Here is a 17,557-nt window from a genome sequence, read left to right on the forward strand (position 1 = left end):
ACGGTATAAAGACTTATAATATACCAAACATTGGATTTTCTTTTACTACGGTATTGCTTATTTATAAAGTTGGCGTTTGAAATTATTTATGTTGTCATTTATAACAACGATGACATTACAGGTCTTGCCTAATGCGACAGTGTTAGGTTGTGATAAACATTAACTGCCTACGTAATAGAATGTGATAACCGTGCTCTACGTTGACAAGGCAATGAAGGTTACTGGGGGGAAAGGGATTGTTAGTAATGGAGACTAAGAATCCCATTGCTAGCAATATAGCTAACCAGGTCGACCTCCTCGCGGTTTCCCCTGGAAATTATCATGGTTAATTCCTGATGAATTCATCATGATGGACTAACTGGCCTGTTTTCGTTCTCATCTATCACCCTTCACTGGTGCTCCGCCAGCGTATCCCGTTAGCGCTGGCGGGGCTACCATACCATTTTCACCCATAAAAACAAATATAAATAAAGGTTACTGGTCATGTATAGACCTGAATGGTGGAAATCACATAGGTGGGGGACAGAGGATTATTAGAAATGGGGATTACAACTCCACTGCTAGCAATAAACCCCATAAGGTCGACCTCCTCGCGGTTCTGATTGGTTTATTTTTTAATTTGTCACTATAGGCTAAATGACCTGCTTCATTCTTATCTATCATCTCTCACTGGTGCCCCGCCAGCATATACCAATAGCGAAGATACCATTAAAAGGGTTACCATTCCTTTATCATCCATTAAAAAAAAATCACAGGTAATTTACTGACACAACCATTGCATCTCTTGCGTTATAACCTTCAAAAAAAGAGTATATTCCTTTTAAAAGACCGGCAGCACACCTGCAATGCCGCTGGTGTAATGGATGATCATGGGCGGCGGTAGTCACTTACCATCAGGTGAGCCGCATGCTCGTTTGCCCCTGTGTTGTAAAAACAAAAACATCTGAGGATTAAAACAACTCTGGTGTTAATAATCATAATTATAATGTAATATAAATTGGACTCTCTTTTCTGCGCTAAGCCTCTCGAGCCATTGTGCATATGAGTCGTAGCTAGTACGTACAGTCAGCTCAGCTCTGCCCAGAAGCTTTCTAGGATTTTTACATGCCTCAAGGAGCGACCTCACTGTTCTGATGATTTTAAAATGTTAAGAGGACCCAGTTACAAATTAACCATGTTAATCATAAATTTTTCAATTATTAAGTCTGTCCATTATTATTATTATTATTTTATCAGCAAATGTAGTATACAAATTACATACTGTCACAAAAAATGTTTATTTATATATTATCTGGTTTCAATCCCAATGATTATTAAAATAAATATGCATAAATATAAAGTAAAAACAATATATGATCAATAATTAAATGCTTTAATATTTCCTATAAATTAACATTCGTAATAATACTATTAAAGAGAATAAAATAAAAATAACCCTGTAACATTTAAAATGAACTATAAATAAGTATAAATTTGTAATTATTCAGATCTACGATTTGTTGCGCGCAATACGACACTGTGACCGGCGTGCTCGATCAGGATAGTGGCTGGACCTTGCATCCATGGCTCGCCGTCTACTTGCATCGCACAAGATCCTTCCATCTCGATCTGTAAACAGTAGATAGGTTATTACCATAGACGTATTTAGCAAAGAAGGGGTGGGAGGACCCTGGCCTCTCCAAAATCGTCTGGTGCTCGTCCAATAACGCGAGCGGAACTTAAAACAATAGCACGAACAATGTCTAAGAGTACATAATGTGCCCGGGGTCAGGTTAATTTTATTAGGTCAGTCCCCAATGTAACATTATGTATACATTTACGTCATTGTATTACATAAACATTAGTAACAAAACGACATATATATCGGTAATCTACTTTGCAATGACACTATTACAGTGGATAATAATATATATAGAAATAGTATTGCGATAACACAGAGGTAGTAAAATTTACTTTTTATCATTCATTGAAGCGAACCAAAATTTTTTTACCAACCACGCTTGTAAAGATAAAGCAGCTAATAAACATTAAAATTAAAAATAAACATGTTTTTAATTTTTTACTTTACTTAGAAATCATCGGTTCATTAAAACAAAACCTTACGACAGTAACTTTAATGTTATTAAAAAAAACTAACTATTTATACAGATTTAATTATAATTTTAATAAATTACACATACAATTGATTAGCATATCCTAATAATTAATATTACTAAAACAATTTTATGTATTCCTTAAGTATTTTTTATGTTTAGAATATAGGTACTTCAATAATAATCTTACCTTAATCCTCGAAGCTTGTGTAAAGCGATACGGTTCAGCTAGGCCACATTGAAGTCGCGCTATATGGATCGATGATGAAATTCCTACCACCTGGGTGAAAATTTAAAATATCTAAAATAATATTCACAAATAAAACGGATGGGAGCAGTTATTTTGCAGTCCACCATTGTACTCATTATTTTCCTAAGAACTCTATATCCTATAATTTAATATTTTACTGTACAATAAAGTGTTACAAACAAATAGCGATAAATATATTTTTATATTACATCTGCTCGGAAAGTGGCCACTTTCTTCTCCCAAAACATGAGAGAAAGTATTTCAAAACATGGGCAAACTAATGTTATTAAATAGAAAAGACTACCAAAATTAAACTTTAATACATGTTATTGTTAATGTTACCTCTAGTTTTCCATCGTTTATACTCTGCTCAGGTACTTCTCCTTCGTTACCCATCCCTGAAAATAAAATATATTTCATCAAATAAAAACATGTAACATTATAAAATGAATTTATATAACAGTTTCTTGTTTCTAAGTGTTACTACCATGTTTGTTACTTAATAGGTATTATAAATTCTTAAATTTCAACGGACAATTATTTACACAAAGCACTTATTTCACTTGGGATGTCATTCAAAATTTTAAATCAAGATTTAGCTTGGCTAGTTTTTACCAATAAACTAAATGTTAGAAAAGCTTAGGAATATCATTACCTTTCGTACAGAAATTATTAGTATTCATCATTAATACTTGTAAAATTACTTTATTTTTCTATATTTACGCTGTTTTCTTTTTCATGGTATTTTTTAATATTTTTTTTTTTTACTTTTTAGCCACTCCCTCTCTCTCTCCTTTATTGTCATAAAAATGCCAGTTTTAAACATTAATATATCAACAATTTGAGCAAAATTTGTGATATTGTGGATAGATATAAACAAGCTAAGGGTTTTTAATAACTGTGCCAAATTACGTGTATTTTTTTGTCTGTAATGAAAAAAAGAAATACATAACCGATTTAAAAAAAAAAAACTTTTATAAAACCACTTTGACCGCAAGTAACATGGGCAGCGGGGAGGACTTTTTTTATTGGTAGAAAATGGAATAGTAACCTTACCTGCGCTAACGGGATACGCTGGCGGGGCACCAGTGAAGGGTGATCGATGAGGATGAAAACAGGCCAGTTAGCCCATCATGATGAATTCATCAGGAATTAATCATGATAATTTCCAGGGGGAACCGCGAGGAGGTCGACTTGGTTGGGTATATTGCTAGCAATAGAATTCTCAATCTCCATTACTAACAATCCCTTTCCCCCCTAGCGGGGAGGATTGTAAGTGAGTATAAATAACGTGTGGTCTCACCCCAGAGATGCACGCCGGCGCCCCAGGAGGGTATGTTGAGCGCGACGAGCGCCTGCAGCGGCGGCAGCGGCACGTCGCGCGCGTCCGCCCGCAGCCGCAGCCGCCGCTCGAGCCCCGCGCACGCGCCCGCCGCCCACCACCGGCCCGCGCCCAGCACCGCGTACGCTATCTATCGCCGGTCACACACACTTTTTTTTAATTGATGATAATGAAATGGTAATAATGCGCTGGAATGATAAGTGACGATGAAAGCGCCGCCATCGACGTACTCCATTAGAATTTATCATGATGGTTTTCAGGGGAAACCGCGTGGAGGTCGATCTGATAGGGTGTATTGCTAGCAATGGGTCAATCAGATCCCATAACTAGCAATCTCTCCTCCCCCCCCCACCCCAATACCCCGCTTGCGCTATCGGTATACACTGGCGGGGCAACAGTGAGGAATAGATGAACATAAAAGCAGGTCTGTTAGCCCATCGTGACGAATGCAACAAGTATTAGTCACAATGGTTTCCAGGGGGAACCGCGTGTCAACCTAACGGGAATTGCTAGCAATGGGGTCATTTAGTCCTTATTACTAACAATCCCTTTCCCCCGCCCGCACACACTTATTAGCCCTACTATTCAAACTAACTCGTGTACTGACTCATACATCTAATACGTACTTGAGTAATCAATATCAACACAAGAGCTACGCATTAGTAAATAATCGCAGGAACTTCTAACTCAGTACTTTTGACTAAATAGCGGAGTTGTGCCCCCAAAAGAAACTCTCTCTATCGGCTTACTCGACATCCAATTTCTTTTTCGTTTACGGGGGTAGCTGTCAAATATTTAATTTAAATGCAATTTAAAAGTTATACCTTATAAATCTGAAACAGAGTTTCTTCGTTGCCTCTCGAGTTCTCAACGCTTTAATATTTGGGGCGAAAAAGAACACAATTATCAAATCTTGGCCACGCAAATGGATTGCTGATAAAAAGTAATAATATTATAATTAAAAATACGTCGACAGTTTAAACACTAACATAATTAATGGTTCTGCTCGCATATCTGTAAAGGAATTGAGTCCTAGCGTTGTGGAAGTCGAGCGCGACTTGCGCGTCCACGCCGATGCTAGCATAGTTGTACGCGTAGAGCACGCGGTCTGGTCGCAACCGCCCCAGTCTACGTCGCTTTGGTTTTATAGTTACCTTCCATCTAAAAACAATGGATAGGAGTTAGCTAAGTATGCAATAGAGAACATCGGTATTTTACTATTAAAAACGTTTATATCGAAACTTAAAGTGTATATTGGCTAACAGAGCGCTTTTAAAATAATCACTCAATAATATTTAATTGTGAATAGTTTCAAAATCATTTAATATTTTTTTTTTTTTAAATTGACACAATTCACTCTGGCCACACTTTGGTAAGCTTCGGTATAAACGCTCTATAATAAATAATTAAAAATTTTACAATTTTGCTTAATTACATGAAATAATATATAATATTTCAGCATGCAAAATAAATTAATATGATGGGCGGATATTTATTTATTTATTCGAATTGACGGAAATTTACAGTTATACTTAATAATTAAATATATATGACAATAGTAAGCCAATTAAATAGTGACCAATGAACAATGTTGTACCTATCTAAAATTTGTTCTTCAGCTTGTTTTATTGAAGTTATAATGGAATTTGCATTTAAATGTGAATCGCAAGTCGGACCCCAGCCTAATACTCGAGACAAATCGTTTCCCGTCCCCATAGGTAATATAGCAACCGGAGCCTGTAATGAAAAGGATATTATATATTAGTATTGGTCACAGCTAAACCATATACATACCAGCTATATTCAAAACATCAAAAAGACAAGCAAAGGCATTCAATATATATCTTAACATATTTTAACATATAAAAATCACCCGCAATTGATTTCAATTAAATTTTGTGGCCGTATATTTTAGGTTCCAGCTTGATTAGGATAGGACATATACAAATTAAGAAGTTGTAATGCAGTTCTCAAAGTAGAGTACATATATCTAAATAATAGAAATATCATTTATCTGTTACCCTTTTGTTATACCTTTTTTTTTAATAAAATAAATTATTTGTTCTATTAGTTTTTTAAAGGTACGCCGTGCTCTGCAGAGCCCAATAGAGGTACGTAGAGCCATAAGTTTGAGAAATCCTATCAAAATGCACCCACGCAAGTAAATTATTTTTAACGAACTCAAGAAGGTTCTCGATTATTATTATTATTATAGCTTTTTATCCACATTAGTGGTCCCCAAGGGTAAAAGCCTCCTCCATCTTTTTACACTTCTCCTTATCTATAGCAATACTAGTCCAGTTTTTTCCTGCTGTCTTTATTATGTCATCTGCCCATCTCTTTCTTTGCCTTCCAACATTTCTTTTTCCTGCTGGACCTCGCCATTTTGTTGTTTGGTGAGTCCACCTTTTATCTTTATACCTCACTATATGACCTGCCCATCTCCACTTCTGTTTCATACTATATTGAAGAGCATCTGTTATTTTGGTTTTCTTCCTAATATCAGTGTTTCTTATTTTCTGTATTTTTCTTAACTTTAAGATACTTCTTTCCATCGCATGCTGACATGATAGGATTTTGTTCTTTATTTTTTCAGTATAGGTCCATGTTTGGCATGCATATGTCAGGCTTGGCAGGATGCAGGAATTCATAATTATCTTTTTAATTATTTTTTTAAGGTTCTCGATTAACCTATATTAATTTATGGGTGTGTTATGCGATATCTTCGCTAATTCCAATTTTTATAATTTCTTTTTTAATCGATTAAGTTGAGTGACAGCAGTGGTTACCTTTACGTGTGGAACGGAATGTAGGGCGTTGAGCACCCAAGCAACAGTGCCGTCGCCGCCGGCTGCTAGCACGCGGCAACGGTCCGGCAGCCATCGCGCCACGCTCTCCGGTGACATAACGCTAATGTCCACCACCTGCCCCAGTATATATATATATATATATACTTTACTATCTTTACTGATCACATTTACAAAAATATACTTGTATGATTGAGACAATACGAATAATAAATATCTATAAAATATCTGCATTAAAAAGTCCATAGCATAGAATATATTGATCAACATCGAAGACCAATGGCTATTCAGGCCCGCACATGCTATGCGGACGGAGCGAATGACAATCAGCATCGGACTCTACACCTATAATATTAAGGTTTATTCTACATTGTGTTACACTCCATTTGTTGTGTTAGAATACTTATCAGTACCAACATGTAATATTCAGTACTATACTGGTCAGTGATATAACAATATAAACTTATTATTACATTTTTACTACACTATCCACTTATATTAAAAATGATGTTCATTGTTGCGCCGACGCTGTCCGAAACCGACAAAATTTTAACTATTTTTATAAAAGAATTACCAGTAAGCATAAAAGTATTCAGGATGGATGAGAAGTTTTTTTTAATTTTGTGACTCACCATTAGGTAGCTACTGAATACTAAAGTACTACACAGATTATCAGTCATCACTAACATATTTTTATGTTATAGCATGAAAAATATACTATCTCACCAAAAAAGTTATCAAGCTATTCGAAACTATTATTTTTGATGATGTTTATAAAATAAAAATGACCTGTATTGGATTAAGAAGACCTCTGAAAATGGAGAGTACTTCATCACTTCTGTTGCTGCCTGATTTGCGGTTTGCTAGAAGTGAAAAACTGATTAATTTGTTGATTACAAAATAATATTTCTAATTTTACTTATATGAAAAATAGTGATAGTAGTTAGTAGTTGTGTAGTTGTAAAAGCAACCTATAGCCTTTTAAGAAATTCCTATGTTTTAAAGATAATGGTGTTAACTCATGATATTATACTAATAACTTTAAAATTTGTACATACCAAAAATTATTAATGGCTCCCAATTTTTATCTTGTAATGGTTTTATATTAGTTATTTTCCCTTTCTCAATTTGTACACAAGATGGAGGAATAATAATATTTTTGAACTTCTGAAAATCACATTCCTAAAACATACAATGAACAATGTAATCTAATGTGCAAAAAAAAAAAAATTACATATGTATTCACAGAATCATAGTTTACCTCAGAGTCATTTAAGGTAATATTATGACTCAACTTTGTTCTTTGACACCAACAGCAAAAATATTTTTTAATACAGTCTTCCATATTATCAGGATTCTCAACACGAACTATGCTAACTGTATGTGAGAACATAATGTGTATGTATGTTATGTTGGTAATTATAATGTGCAATAAAATATAAAGAAAAATATTTAAATATCAGTAGAACACACAACAGTAGACAACAGTTTCCATCCCTTTTGACAATATGCCTATAAATGTAGATCAAACTATGTATCTAATTTAAATCACTAATCTAAAATGAGTTCTAAAATATATTAATTAGTAGTTACATAATTTTACTTCTTCTTTCGTACCAGTCTACATAATCTTCTGAATAGGTTTAATCTGTCAATTTCTAAAAATACAATTACTTTTACAACTTTTCAATATTTCTTTGATGATAATGATAATGATTAATGATATGATAATGATTATTTAAAAACTGTTCTTATAACAAACTATGAAAAACCATGAAAAAATCTATGTAATTATGATATATATTTTTTTATTTTGATGATAAGTTATTTACAAACTTTAAAAGCAAAATATATAGTGGCAAAATTTTTATTAATAGATCATTGTTATTTATTTATTTAATGTTATAATTTACTATAAGGCAACATTTAAAATAGTAATTCTGAAAAATATTGAAAATTATTTTAAATTATATGATGATTTTATAATCAAAACTAATTACCATTAACCCAATGATGGTGAAAGGGTTTATCATTTGGCCATGAAACAGATTTACATTGGAACTTTTTCTCTATCACATAGTGGCACCTCTTACATGCACTGACAGCACAGCACTCACAGAACAGCCCCACTAATGGTAACATGAGCTTACCACAAACTGTGCACTGAAAATAATTTAACATGAAAATTATTAACAATGGGAGTTCCATATAACATTTTGATGCCATCATATTTTGTGAGGTGATCATATATTTTCAAAGGTATTTAGGTTCTTCTACCTACTTACTCACATTAATAAAAAAAAATTAATAAAAAAGCCTTTTTAATTTTATATCTATGTATTTACTTAGATCTAGTAAATATCTAAAGATATCCACTGATCAATAAGTTTATTAAAAATATATTGCAGAATACTGTTTTATTCTTACTTACATAAATATTATAGGGTATAGATTTATTACATTCTATGCTTCTCCAAGTATGTCCCCGATTTCTATATTTGAAATGTATATATATATTATCAGGTAGAAATGAATGAAAAATCCGGTAAATCAAATAAGTAAGAAATAATCCACCAATTAAAGAATAATAGTTGAAAATAACATCATTTAATTTGAATATATCTTCCATGGCAAAAATCAATTAGATGTTAAATAAAATTGTAATGAACAATATTTAGTTTTTGTCTTAAAGAAAATTTAAAGCACTGAGTGTAAAATCACTAAGTTTTATAAGAAAATTCAGCGAAAGCAACATTTTTTGTCGAATTGTAAAAGAAATTGGTAACAAATTCTTATTGTTTACAAAAACACAATACGTCAAATACCTATCGGATTCATTTTCAAATTCATTGAATATCTAAATAAAACAGATACAAAATAAACGTAGATATAGAACATTCTTAACGAACATGACTACTGAAGTAAAATGACCATAGATATATATTCCACATCTATACCTTATTCCAAAATTGTTAAAAATCTGAGACTACCTGGACAACTGCCTCACTTGGAATAAGCAGATCGGAGAGGTGAGCAGGAGAGTTATAGCCTCCTTACGCTTTCTGTACAAATTTTAAAAAAATCTGCCTATCGATACTGTCTTCTGGTACAGGCTTTGGTTCCACCCATTATCGATTACGGCGATGTTTGTTATTCGAACCTCAACTAGGAGTTATTAAATATATTGGATCATTTGCTTAATAACTGTATACGGTTTATTTACAGTTTTCGTAGGTATGACAATGTATCGTCTTACCGCTCTCAAAGCTGATTTGGCGGAAGTATAAACAAAATAATTTTTAATTATTTTCACGTTTTGAAATGGAATTAGTTTTAAGTGAACGTAGTTAGTTAGAATTAAGTGTACTATACTTGAATGTAATATAAATAATAGAGAAAACACAATTTCATGTTTTACGTGTAAATACGCTTAAAACATTTTACTTATTTCAATACAATTTTTAAAACCACAAAATATATTTTAAATATAAATCGACAGAGAAAATTATCACTTTGATACTAATTATTACTCTGAAGCCTTAAGTATTCAAATTAAAATAATAACAAATACGTGAATATCTAACTTCAATTCCTTAGAGATAATATAATCTTATCGATAGTATCAATCGATACAACAAATTGACAAAGGCAACAGGTTGTTATATATACAGCTATAATAATTATATACAATAAAACAAAAAATTATAAATAAATTTTGAATGACCACTGACGTAAAGAATAAAATTATATCATCGTTAATAAATTGTAATATATGTATGCAATTTTAATTTTATTTTAATACAATCCATCCGTTATACATTGTTGAGCAGACTTTTTCTATAATATGACATAAAATCACATTCTGAATTTAAACTATAATTTGATACAATAGTTCGCCTGTCGTCGTATCCGATCGGATTCTTTCGGCTGTCCTCGCGTGCGTTCAATGCTATCTTCTGTTTTATGATTATTTTCTTCTTTTAATGCAATAGTCGACAATACTACGCCCACTTAAACCATTTTCAAAATTAAAACACGTCAACAGGGTAGGAATGTAACTGTTTGACTAAGCTGGGACCACAGGACTAAGCATAGAAACGGATACGTTGACAAGCGACGATACGGAACCGATCGTTTGCGTCGACATTCTGCCGGACACGATTGACTGTAGCCGCATCCATACGTATCCCTATCAATCCGATATGATGCGAGCTGTTTGGTGGAAATTATCCCTTCATCTGTACTTTAGTTTGTTGTAAAATCACGGAGGATTTGTAAATCTGTATCAGATCAATAACAGAAAAATTAAATAATGTGTTGAATAAAGTTTTATTTGATAGTAATATTTTACGAATATTCTTCCATTAATCCAGTTAAACATTTATTTAGTTTGGACGAGCACATATTAAGTGGTGATTTTTCTTCTTTATTTTTAATATGTATATCTGCCCCTGCTTTTACTAACATACAAGCGACAGCTTCTCTATCCTCTTCACAAGCTAGATGTCTGTAACATATACATATATAGATACTAGTTATATACAACGAAACTTTTAGTAGACCTCATATTCAATTCAAAATGGCGAAAAATGTTATTATATTTTTTTATTCATGCTTACATGACAGAGTTATCAGCATATTAAGTTAAAATTTTAAGAAATTAAAAAAAAAAAAATGTTAGCGAAATTTTGAAGAAACGTGGAGAAATTTCAATTTTTTTTTTATAGTTCTAGAATTCTCAAACTATATGTATCAGTATATAGATCTGTAGTATATTGCTATATAAGTAGTAAAATTTAGAGAAAAAGTTAGCTTTGGAGTTCGGGTTACTTTTAATTCATATTGTTGTTAAATTGTAAAACGTGGTAAAAATAGACAAACTTTGGATAAAATGAAGGTAAATAAAAGAAATTTGGAGAAAAAATATTTAGAATTTGAGATCACATCTGACAATGCTGTCAGCTGGCTTCTAGATTTTCATTTTCACGACATTTGTTATCAAATTTTATTGACGGTGCTCGGGAAAGCTATGGTCATGGGGGTCCAAAAGGTTAATCGTTAGGAAGTCGTCATTTTTTTATTGTTTCGGCCAAGTACTACAGTAATGTCTCAGTAGTCGTTAATGGATTAGAGTAATGAAGAGGGCTATGTGCGGAGTTTCTTTGCGTGATAGCTCGAAGGAACAACAAGCTGAAGTGGCAATGGGCTGGTCACATAGCTCGAAGAACCCACAACCAATGGGGAAGAAAGGCTCTTGAGTGGCGACCCCGTACAGGCAAACGCAGTGTAGGAAGACCTCCAACTAGATGTAGTGACAATCTGAATTGAATTGCAGGGAGTCAGTGGATACAGATGGCTCAGGACCATTCCTTACGTCAATCTATGGGGGAGGCCTATGTTCAGCAGTAAACAGATAATGGTCGAAATGATAAATTTAAGTTTCATTGGCTGCGGTGGTTGATTATTATATAAATTCGTAATACTTACAAAGGTGTCGAGCCAGTGGAATCACAGAGATCCACCTTTATTTTGGGGGACAACAAAAGTAATTCGACAATGTTATTCCTGCCTTGAGCAGCAGCTCTGTGTAACGGAGTTGCATTTAGCACATCAGTATTATTTACATTTGCGTCATTCTCAATTAATATTTTTGCTACCTGGGAGAAAGCAAAATATATCTTGATTAGTTTTCTGTTAATATATAAATGGTAAGTCAAAAATACATTTTAGTGTGAGTTTATATATATATATATATATATATGCTTTAAATATTATACAATTTCAATCATAGGTAATATTATCCACAATTACTCTTCGCGTTGAAATATATATTATAGGGGTTTTATTGTTATTAAACTAAAATATAAGACTATGAGGAGGCGAAAGGAACAAAAGGGTAATATTGTCTGTGAATAATTTTTTTTTTATACAACTTAGAATGGCAAGCAAGCTGACGGCCCACCTGATGGAAAGTGGTAACCGTCGCCTATAGACATGAGCAGTACCATGAACATAACAGAGTATACTATTTAGCCCATGATACCCCCCATGCGTTGCCATTCCTGAGGACTCAGGTGTTATTTTTCTGTACCCAGTAAATTCACGCCATATTCCACCCTACAAACCGAAACACAGCTATGCAAACAACTGCTTCACGGTTGAAACACGAATGGGACAGAGGTACCCAAGCAATCAACTTTTATACAAAGTCTCCCTCTGGTATCTGTGGAATATGCTAGTGCTAATGAGCAAGTTAATGTGTTTCGTCTCATTTACGAAGGGACTAAGACAGTGAAAAATTAAGCGTTTACGTGTTTACAGAGTCATGAACCTTCGCATATAAGATTTAAATTTAAGGATGTTTTCACATATAGATATATATTTCCTTGAGGTAGTGGTCGTATATATACATAGTTTATAGCTAGACATCCTTCGACATAAACATACTACTGAAAAAACGATTGTTACAGTAAACTAAGAAAAGGTCAAAACCGCCTTTTTACAGCCAAAACTTGCAAGAAAAAATACAGTGACATACATACATACCCATATATGTATGTAACTGTATTTTTTTTTACTACCTAATCTGAGATTAGCAAAGTTTTTTTTTTATATCTTACTCTTAATATATTTATTACTCAATTACGCTTAAATATCTTAATGGTTTATATAGCCATAACAGATGTCCTGTTTTGTGTTTATGTTTAGATGTCATAGCCAGATTATAGAATTCACTTCATGATGGACCGTCCATTCGGATGTTTTTATTCCATTTCACATTGACAAAGTCACGGGACATATGTTTATATACGAGTTAATAATAACCTATTAATAATAACAATAAACTTTACCGAATAATGTCCTTTGGAGCATGCATAATGCAATGATGACTGGCCACGATTTGTTTTATGATTAATATCTGCTCCTTTACCAATCAATAATAAAACAACTTCACTTTTCCCAGCAGATGCAGCTAATATAAGTGGTGTAGATCCTGTATCGTCCACCGAATTTACAATACTTCCACAGTCAATTAAATATTCTACAAGATGTATATTTCCACTAAGGGCTGCCCAATGAAGAAGTTGACGACCATTCTGGATATTCAAATTATAAAATAATGGTTAACAGCGTAATATATAATCATCGTCATATCCGCCGTTGACTGTCCACTATTGAACATAAGCCTTCCCCATAAGTTTTGCCAGTAGCGGGTTGGTAAACGCAGTTTGGTTTTTGGTGATGTTTTAGAGGGACATTGCTGCCCATCCCTCCCTCATTAAACTCCCTTAGTCGCCTCCACGACACTCACGGTAAAGAAAGGGATGGCTCATTCTATGCCCGGAACACACGGCAAGTAATATGTAATACATAACATAACGGCTGTTAAAACCAGGTCGCATAATTTTGTAGAGTTAATAATTTTTCAATAACTGTTTTACTACATAACTCGACCAATTAACTGACTTCTTTGTTCTCTGATACATACGACTGCCGCATAAATATCACCCGGAAAAATTCATCCAGTAAATATGGCAGTTAAAGATATACAAAATAAAATAAGTTTTTGTTTACTATGTATGTATGTATTTATAAATATTATATTGAAAACTGCAGGAACCCATTGGAAGTACGTCACAAACGATTGATTTGACAATTAACGACTTCGACCGACACGTAACGAGTGAAATAAATTCATCAGTTGGCTAATCTACAATTTATTTACATACTAATTATTACTTTTACACTTACCGAGTCCCGCTGAGAAACTATTCCACTGTCTTGATCGATTTTAACTTTAACCTGATTTAAATCCCCTTTGTAAGCCATTTCAAAAACTGATCCAATAGACATATTGGAATTTGTAATAGTGCTTATAAATAAATTAGTATTATAACTGTAATCTTCAGTCCAAGTGTAGATAATTAGATTTTATAAATTAAAAATCACTGCAAATAAATATTCAAGAAAATAACTTTAAGTTTTCAGTATGAATCTGATAGCGTGAACCAGAAACCCAAGAGGTCTTTAGTTGTTGTGTTAACACAAAATACCTCCAAAGTTGAAAAGACAAATCAATATGGAAACAGACCAGTTTTTGCCGCTCAACTTTGACAAAATATATTCAAAAGCTCTATGTTACAGAAATGAAGATGTCAAAGTGAATAAGCGATGTAACGCAGTATGACTATATAGGTATTGGAAAAAAGATATTGTTAGTAATAGAGACTACATTGGAGGGTTCCATTGCTAGTAATATACCTAACCAGGTCAACCTCCACGTGCCCTTCCCTAGAAACTATCGTACTGAATTTTAGGTCTATTTATCACAATGAGCTAACTGACCTGCGTTTTCATCTTTATCTTTCGATCCTCACTCTTGTGCTGCTGGCGTAAACCGTTTGATGGGTGAAAATGGTATAGTAGCTTCCGCTTGCGCTAACGGGATTCACTGGCGGAGCACCAGTGAAAGGTGGTAGATGAGAATAAAAATAGGCCAGTTAGCCCATCATGATAAATTCATCAGGAATGTGAATGTGTGAATGTGAAAAGGACTCCATTTTCCGCGCTTAGCCTCTCATTTGGGCCATTGTACGTATGAGTCGTGGCTAGTGCAGCCAACCTAGCTCCGTCCAGAAGCACAAAAGCTTCCTGGGTTCTTCACAGGCCTCACAGAGTGACCTCACCGTTCCGAGGATTTCTAAACGTTGATGGGCCACAGCCTCACATTCCAAGATTACGTGAGCAGCTGCCTCGACATAGAGGCCCCCTCGACATAGAGGGCTGTCTGTGGCTCCTATTGAATTCATCAGGAATCAACTATGATAGTTTCCAGGGAGAACCGTGAGGAGGTCGACTTGGTTGGGTATATTGCTAGCAATGGGATTCTCAGTCTCCATTACTAACAATCCCTTTCCCCCTGGCGTAAACCGTTAGAGCGCACGGGGTTATCATTCCATTGTCATCCATTAAAAAAAAACCATATAGGTAACTTGTACACATATTATACCTATAGGAGATAAACTATAGAAAGACTAATTGAGGTGCATTGACTATGTAATGTACGAACCATATCAATATATCTATCTGTCTTTTGAATGCGATTTTGCAAGCATTCTAATAAAAAGAGGCATATTTTATATTTATTCTGTTACACCTCTTTGTATTATTTATCACATATATCTAATAAGTGTACAGAGAACTTATTAGAATACCAACTGCTGAATTTTATCACCATACAACCATTATAAGCTGAAGTTCTATCCTGACCATCTGGATGTTTGATGATCCTTCACCATATATATCTGTAGACTATTTCATTATAAAGTTACATATATTTTTAAAGCAATATAATGTTATCTTTGCATTCCTTTACAACATTATGGTTTAAGATTTAAATGACAATGGACCAAATACAAGGTATTAGGATGACTGATAAACCCTCAAAACAATTAGATAAAAATAACTACATTGCAATTATAATCTAAGAAATAATAAAGATAACAGAAAAATGGGATCACAATATCAATATAATAAAGAGAAAAACAAATTTGAGAAGGGAAAAACCCGAAAAAGGATCTCGATCTTAATCAATAGAATGGAAAAGAAAAATTAAAAACCTAACTACTAACACAAACTAGGTTCTAACATTAAATATTATATTTATTAACACAACACTCAATAATATAAAAAAGAATAAGGAAATTAAAAAAGCTATATTATTACACTATAAAACTTATATGAAATCTAGTTTAAAAAAAAAAAAGTACTTAGAACCTAACTAAGTAGCAATCAGAATCAAAGAAACAATTCTTGAAAAAGTTGTACTGTTCTGGGTCTACACAATACTACTCAGTTTCACAGTTTAACTATTGCTAAATTGCATCTTATTGTACCATTTATGTTTCAACCTACATTCCCATAATAAGAAAATATATTTAATTAACAAAAGTTATTTTCATATTTGGTAGAAATAGCAATATTTAAAGTATATCTCTACCATAATTCTGAATAACTGGAATGAGCCAATATCTATTTAGACATTGGATTCAGAATGTAAGAGTTGCATAAAATATCTAACCACCTCCAAGGTTATCCAGTGACCAAACTTCTTTCAGAATGTTACATGTGCCAAGCGGAACCCGAGGACTTTTAAGACAAGATTTCCTATAGCCTAAAATAATATTTGAGAGCAAAAATGTAAAACAAATAATTAAAAATTAATTATTTTATCTATTTTTTGATGCATATATTGAATATATAAAAGAATATTTACTAAACTTTATATTAAACATATTATAAATGAAATTTAAGAATAACTGATATTTTTTAACTAATAATTGTAACCTATTATACTGGTAGTAAGGCAGATAGTTATAATACATAGCTTTATTACAATCGTGAGGGCTAGTTTTTTTATTCAGAATCTAATGGACATTCAGGCTAATACCAGAGGTAAATGACACTGTACTGCATATCAATTTCTACCACTGTTTACAATTACATGATTGACATGAAAATTGGTTTGCATATGTATCTAAGTACGGAAAATATTTTATTTCTACTTTACTCATCCTACTTTATTGTAATATAGATAATCAAAAATAGAAAAATGGAAAAAATAATGTACGCAATCGAGGACGAAAAACATAAATTGTTCATATAAATGTTTACGAACCATTAGTCACTTTAACAGTAACATTTATTTGTTTTTAATTTTGCTCTCAAATTCTATTTCGGGCTATTGTGGCTTTTTACACTTTTCACAAGATACCGGATTTTCTTACTTTTAAATGTCCTTACACTTCGTAGGCGGGAAGGTAGCTACCCTAGAAAAAATTAACAACAGAGAGCATAAAAACCAATAATTTAGGCAGGTAATTTTCATCACAAATTACCTGTTCCGGAAGATTTTACTCTCGATAATTGTTATTACAACTTTACTACAAGTAATATTCAAAGTAAAACACTCAATAAAATCACAACAAACAATTACAAAAAAAATCAAAATGACAAATCATACCCAACAGAGTAGGTAACACAAATGCACAGTCGTACAGATCAA

The 17,557-nt window shown here is 33.1% G+C and overlaps 2 protein-coding genes across 6 annotated transcripts; both read right to left on the reverse strand.

Moving 5' to 3' along the window:
• Window positions 1–1,353: 1,353 nt before the first annotated feature.
• On the reverse strand, window positions 1,354–9,522 carry LOC113513510 (diacylglycerol kinase epsilon). Its single transcript, XM_052903453.1, has 12 exons — window positions 8,924–9,522; window positions 8,493–8,655; window positions 7,754–7,869; window positions 7,551–7,674; window positions 7,282–7,355; window positions 6,475–6,609; window positions 5,283–5,422; window positions 4,675–4,846; window positions 3,647–3,815; window positions 2,686–2,741; window positions 2,284–2,373; window positions 1,354–1,608 (listed from the first exon to the last, which is right to left on the reverse strand). The coding sequence occupies exons 1-12, from the start codon at window positions 9,119–9,121 to the stop codon at window positions 1,480–1,482; spliced, it is 1,566 nt and encodes a 521-aa protein (XP_052759413.1). The 5' UTR covers window positions 9,122–9,522; the 3' UTR covers window positions 1,354–1,479.
• A 1,280-nt stretch (window positions 9,523–10,802) lies between these two features.
• Window positions 10,803–17,533, reverse strand: LOC113512439 (26S proteasome non-ATPase regulatory subunit 10-like). 5 transcript variants are annotated; one of them, XM_031909532.2, is made up of 7 exons: window positions 17,391–17,527; window positions 17,171–17,321; window positions 16,577–16,666; window positions 14,245–14,441; window positions 13,344–13,589; window positions 11,980–12,149; window positions 10,803–10,999 (listed from the first exon to the last, which is right to left on the reverse strand). In XM_031909532.2, the coding sequence occupies exons 4-7, from the start codon at window positions 14,344–14,346 to the stop codon at window positions 10,840–10,842; spliced, it is 678 nt and encodes a 225-aa protein (XP_031765392.1). In that variant the 5' UTR covers window positions 14,347–14,441; window positions 16,577–16,666; window positions 17,171–17,321; window positions 17,391–17,527; the 3' UTR covers window positions 10,803–10,839. The 5 variants fall into 5 exon arrangements, with proteins under 5 accessions (XP_031765392.1, XP_052759414.1, XP_031765393.1 ...); XM_052903454.1 differs by lacking the exon at window positions 16,577–16,666 and having other exon boundaries at window positions 17,280–17,321; XM_031909533.2 differs by lacking the exon at window positions 16,577–16,666.
• Window positions 17,534–17,557: the final 24 nt, after the last annotated feature.

This window comes from Galleria mellonella, unplaced genomic scaffold, assembly GCF_026898425.1.
Source record: "Galleria mellonella isolate WM207_F2 unplaced genomic scaffold, CSIRO_AGI_GalMel_v1 utg139, whole genome shotgun sequence".
Taxonomy (NCBI): Eukaryota; Metazoa; Arthropoda; class Insecta; order Lepidoptera; family Pyralidae; genus Galleria; species Galleria mellonella.

What these genes read in the sequence shown, in the direction of transcription:
- LOC113513510 (XM_052903453.1), bottom strand. Translation starts at nt 9,121, where the DNA reads ATGGAAGATATATTCAAATTAAATGATGTTATTTTCAACTATTATTCT. An exon ending in TTACCTTAAATGACTCTGAG is followed by an intron (nt 7,675 to 7,753) that starts GTAAACTATGAT and finishes TGTATGTTTTAG; the next exon opens with GAATGTGATTTTCAGAAGTT. An exon ending in CGCCGGCGTGCATCTCTGGG is followed by an intron (nt 2,742 to 3,646) that starts GTGAGACCACAC and finishes TTTTATTTTCAG; the next exon opens with GGATGGGTAACGAAGGAGAA.
- LOC113512439 (XM_026896331.3), bottom strand. Translation starts at nt 14,346, where the DNA reads ATGTCTATTGGATCAGTTTTTGAAATGGCTTACAAAGGGGATTTAAAT. An exon ending in TAGTTTCTCAGCGGGACTCG is followed by an intron (nt 13,590 to 14,244) that starts GTAAGTGTAAAA and finishes TTGAATATCCAG; the next exon opens with AATGGTCGTCAACTTCTTCA. An exon ending in GCTCCAAAGGACATTATTCG is followed by an intron (nt 12,150 to 13,343) that starts GTAAAGTTTATT and finishes GCTTTCTCCCAG; the next exon opens with GTAGCAAAAATATTAATTGA.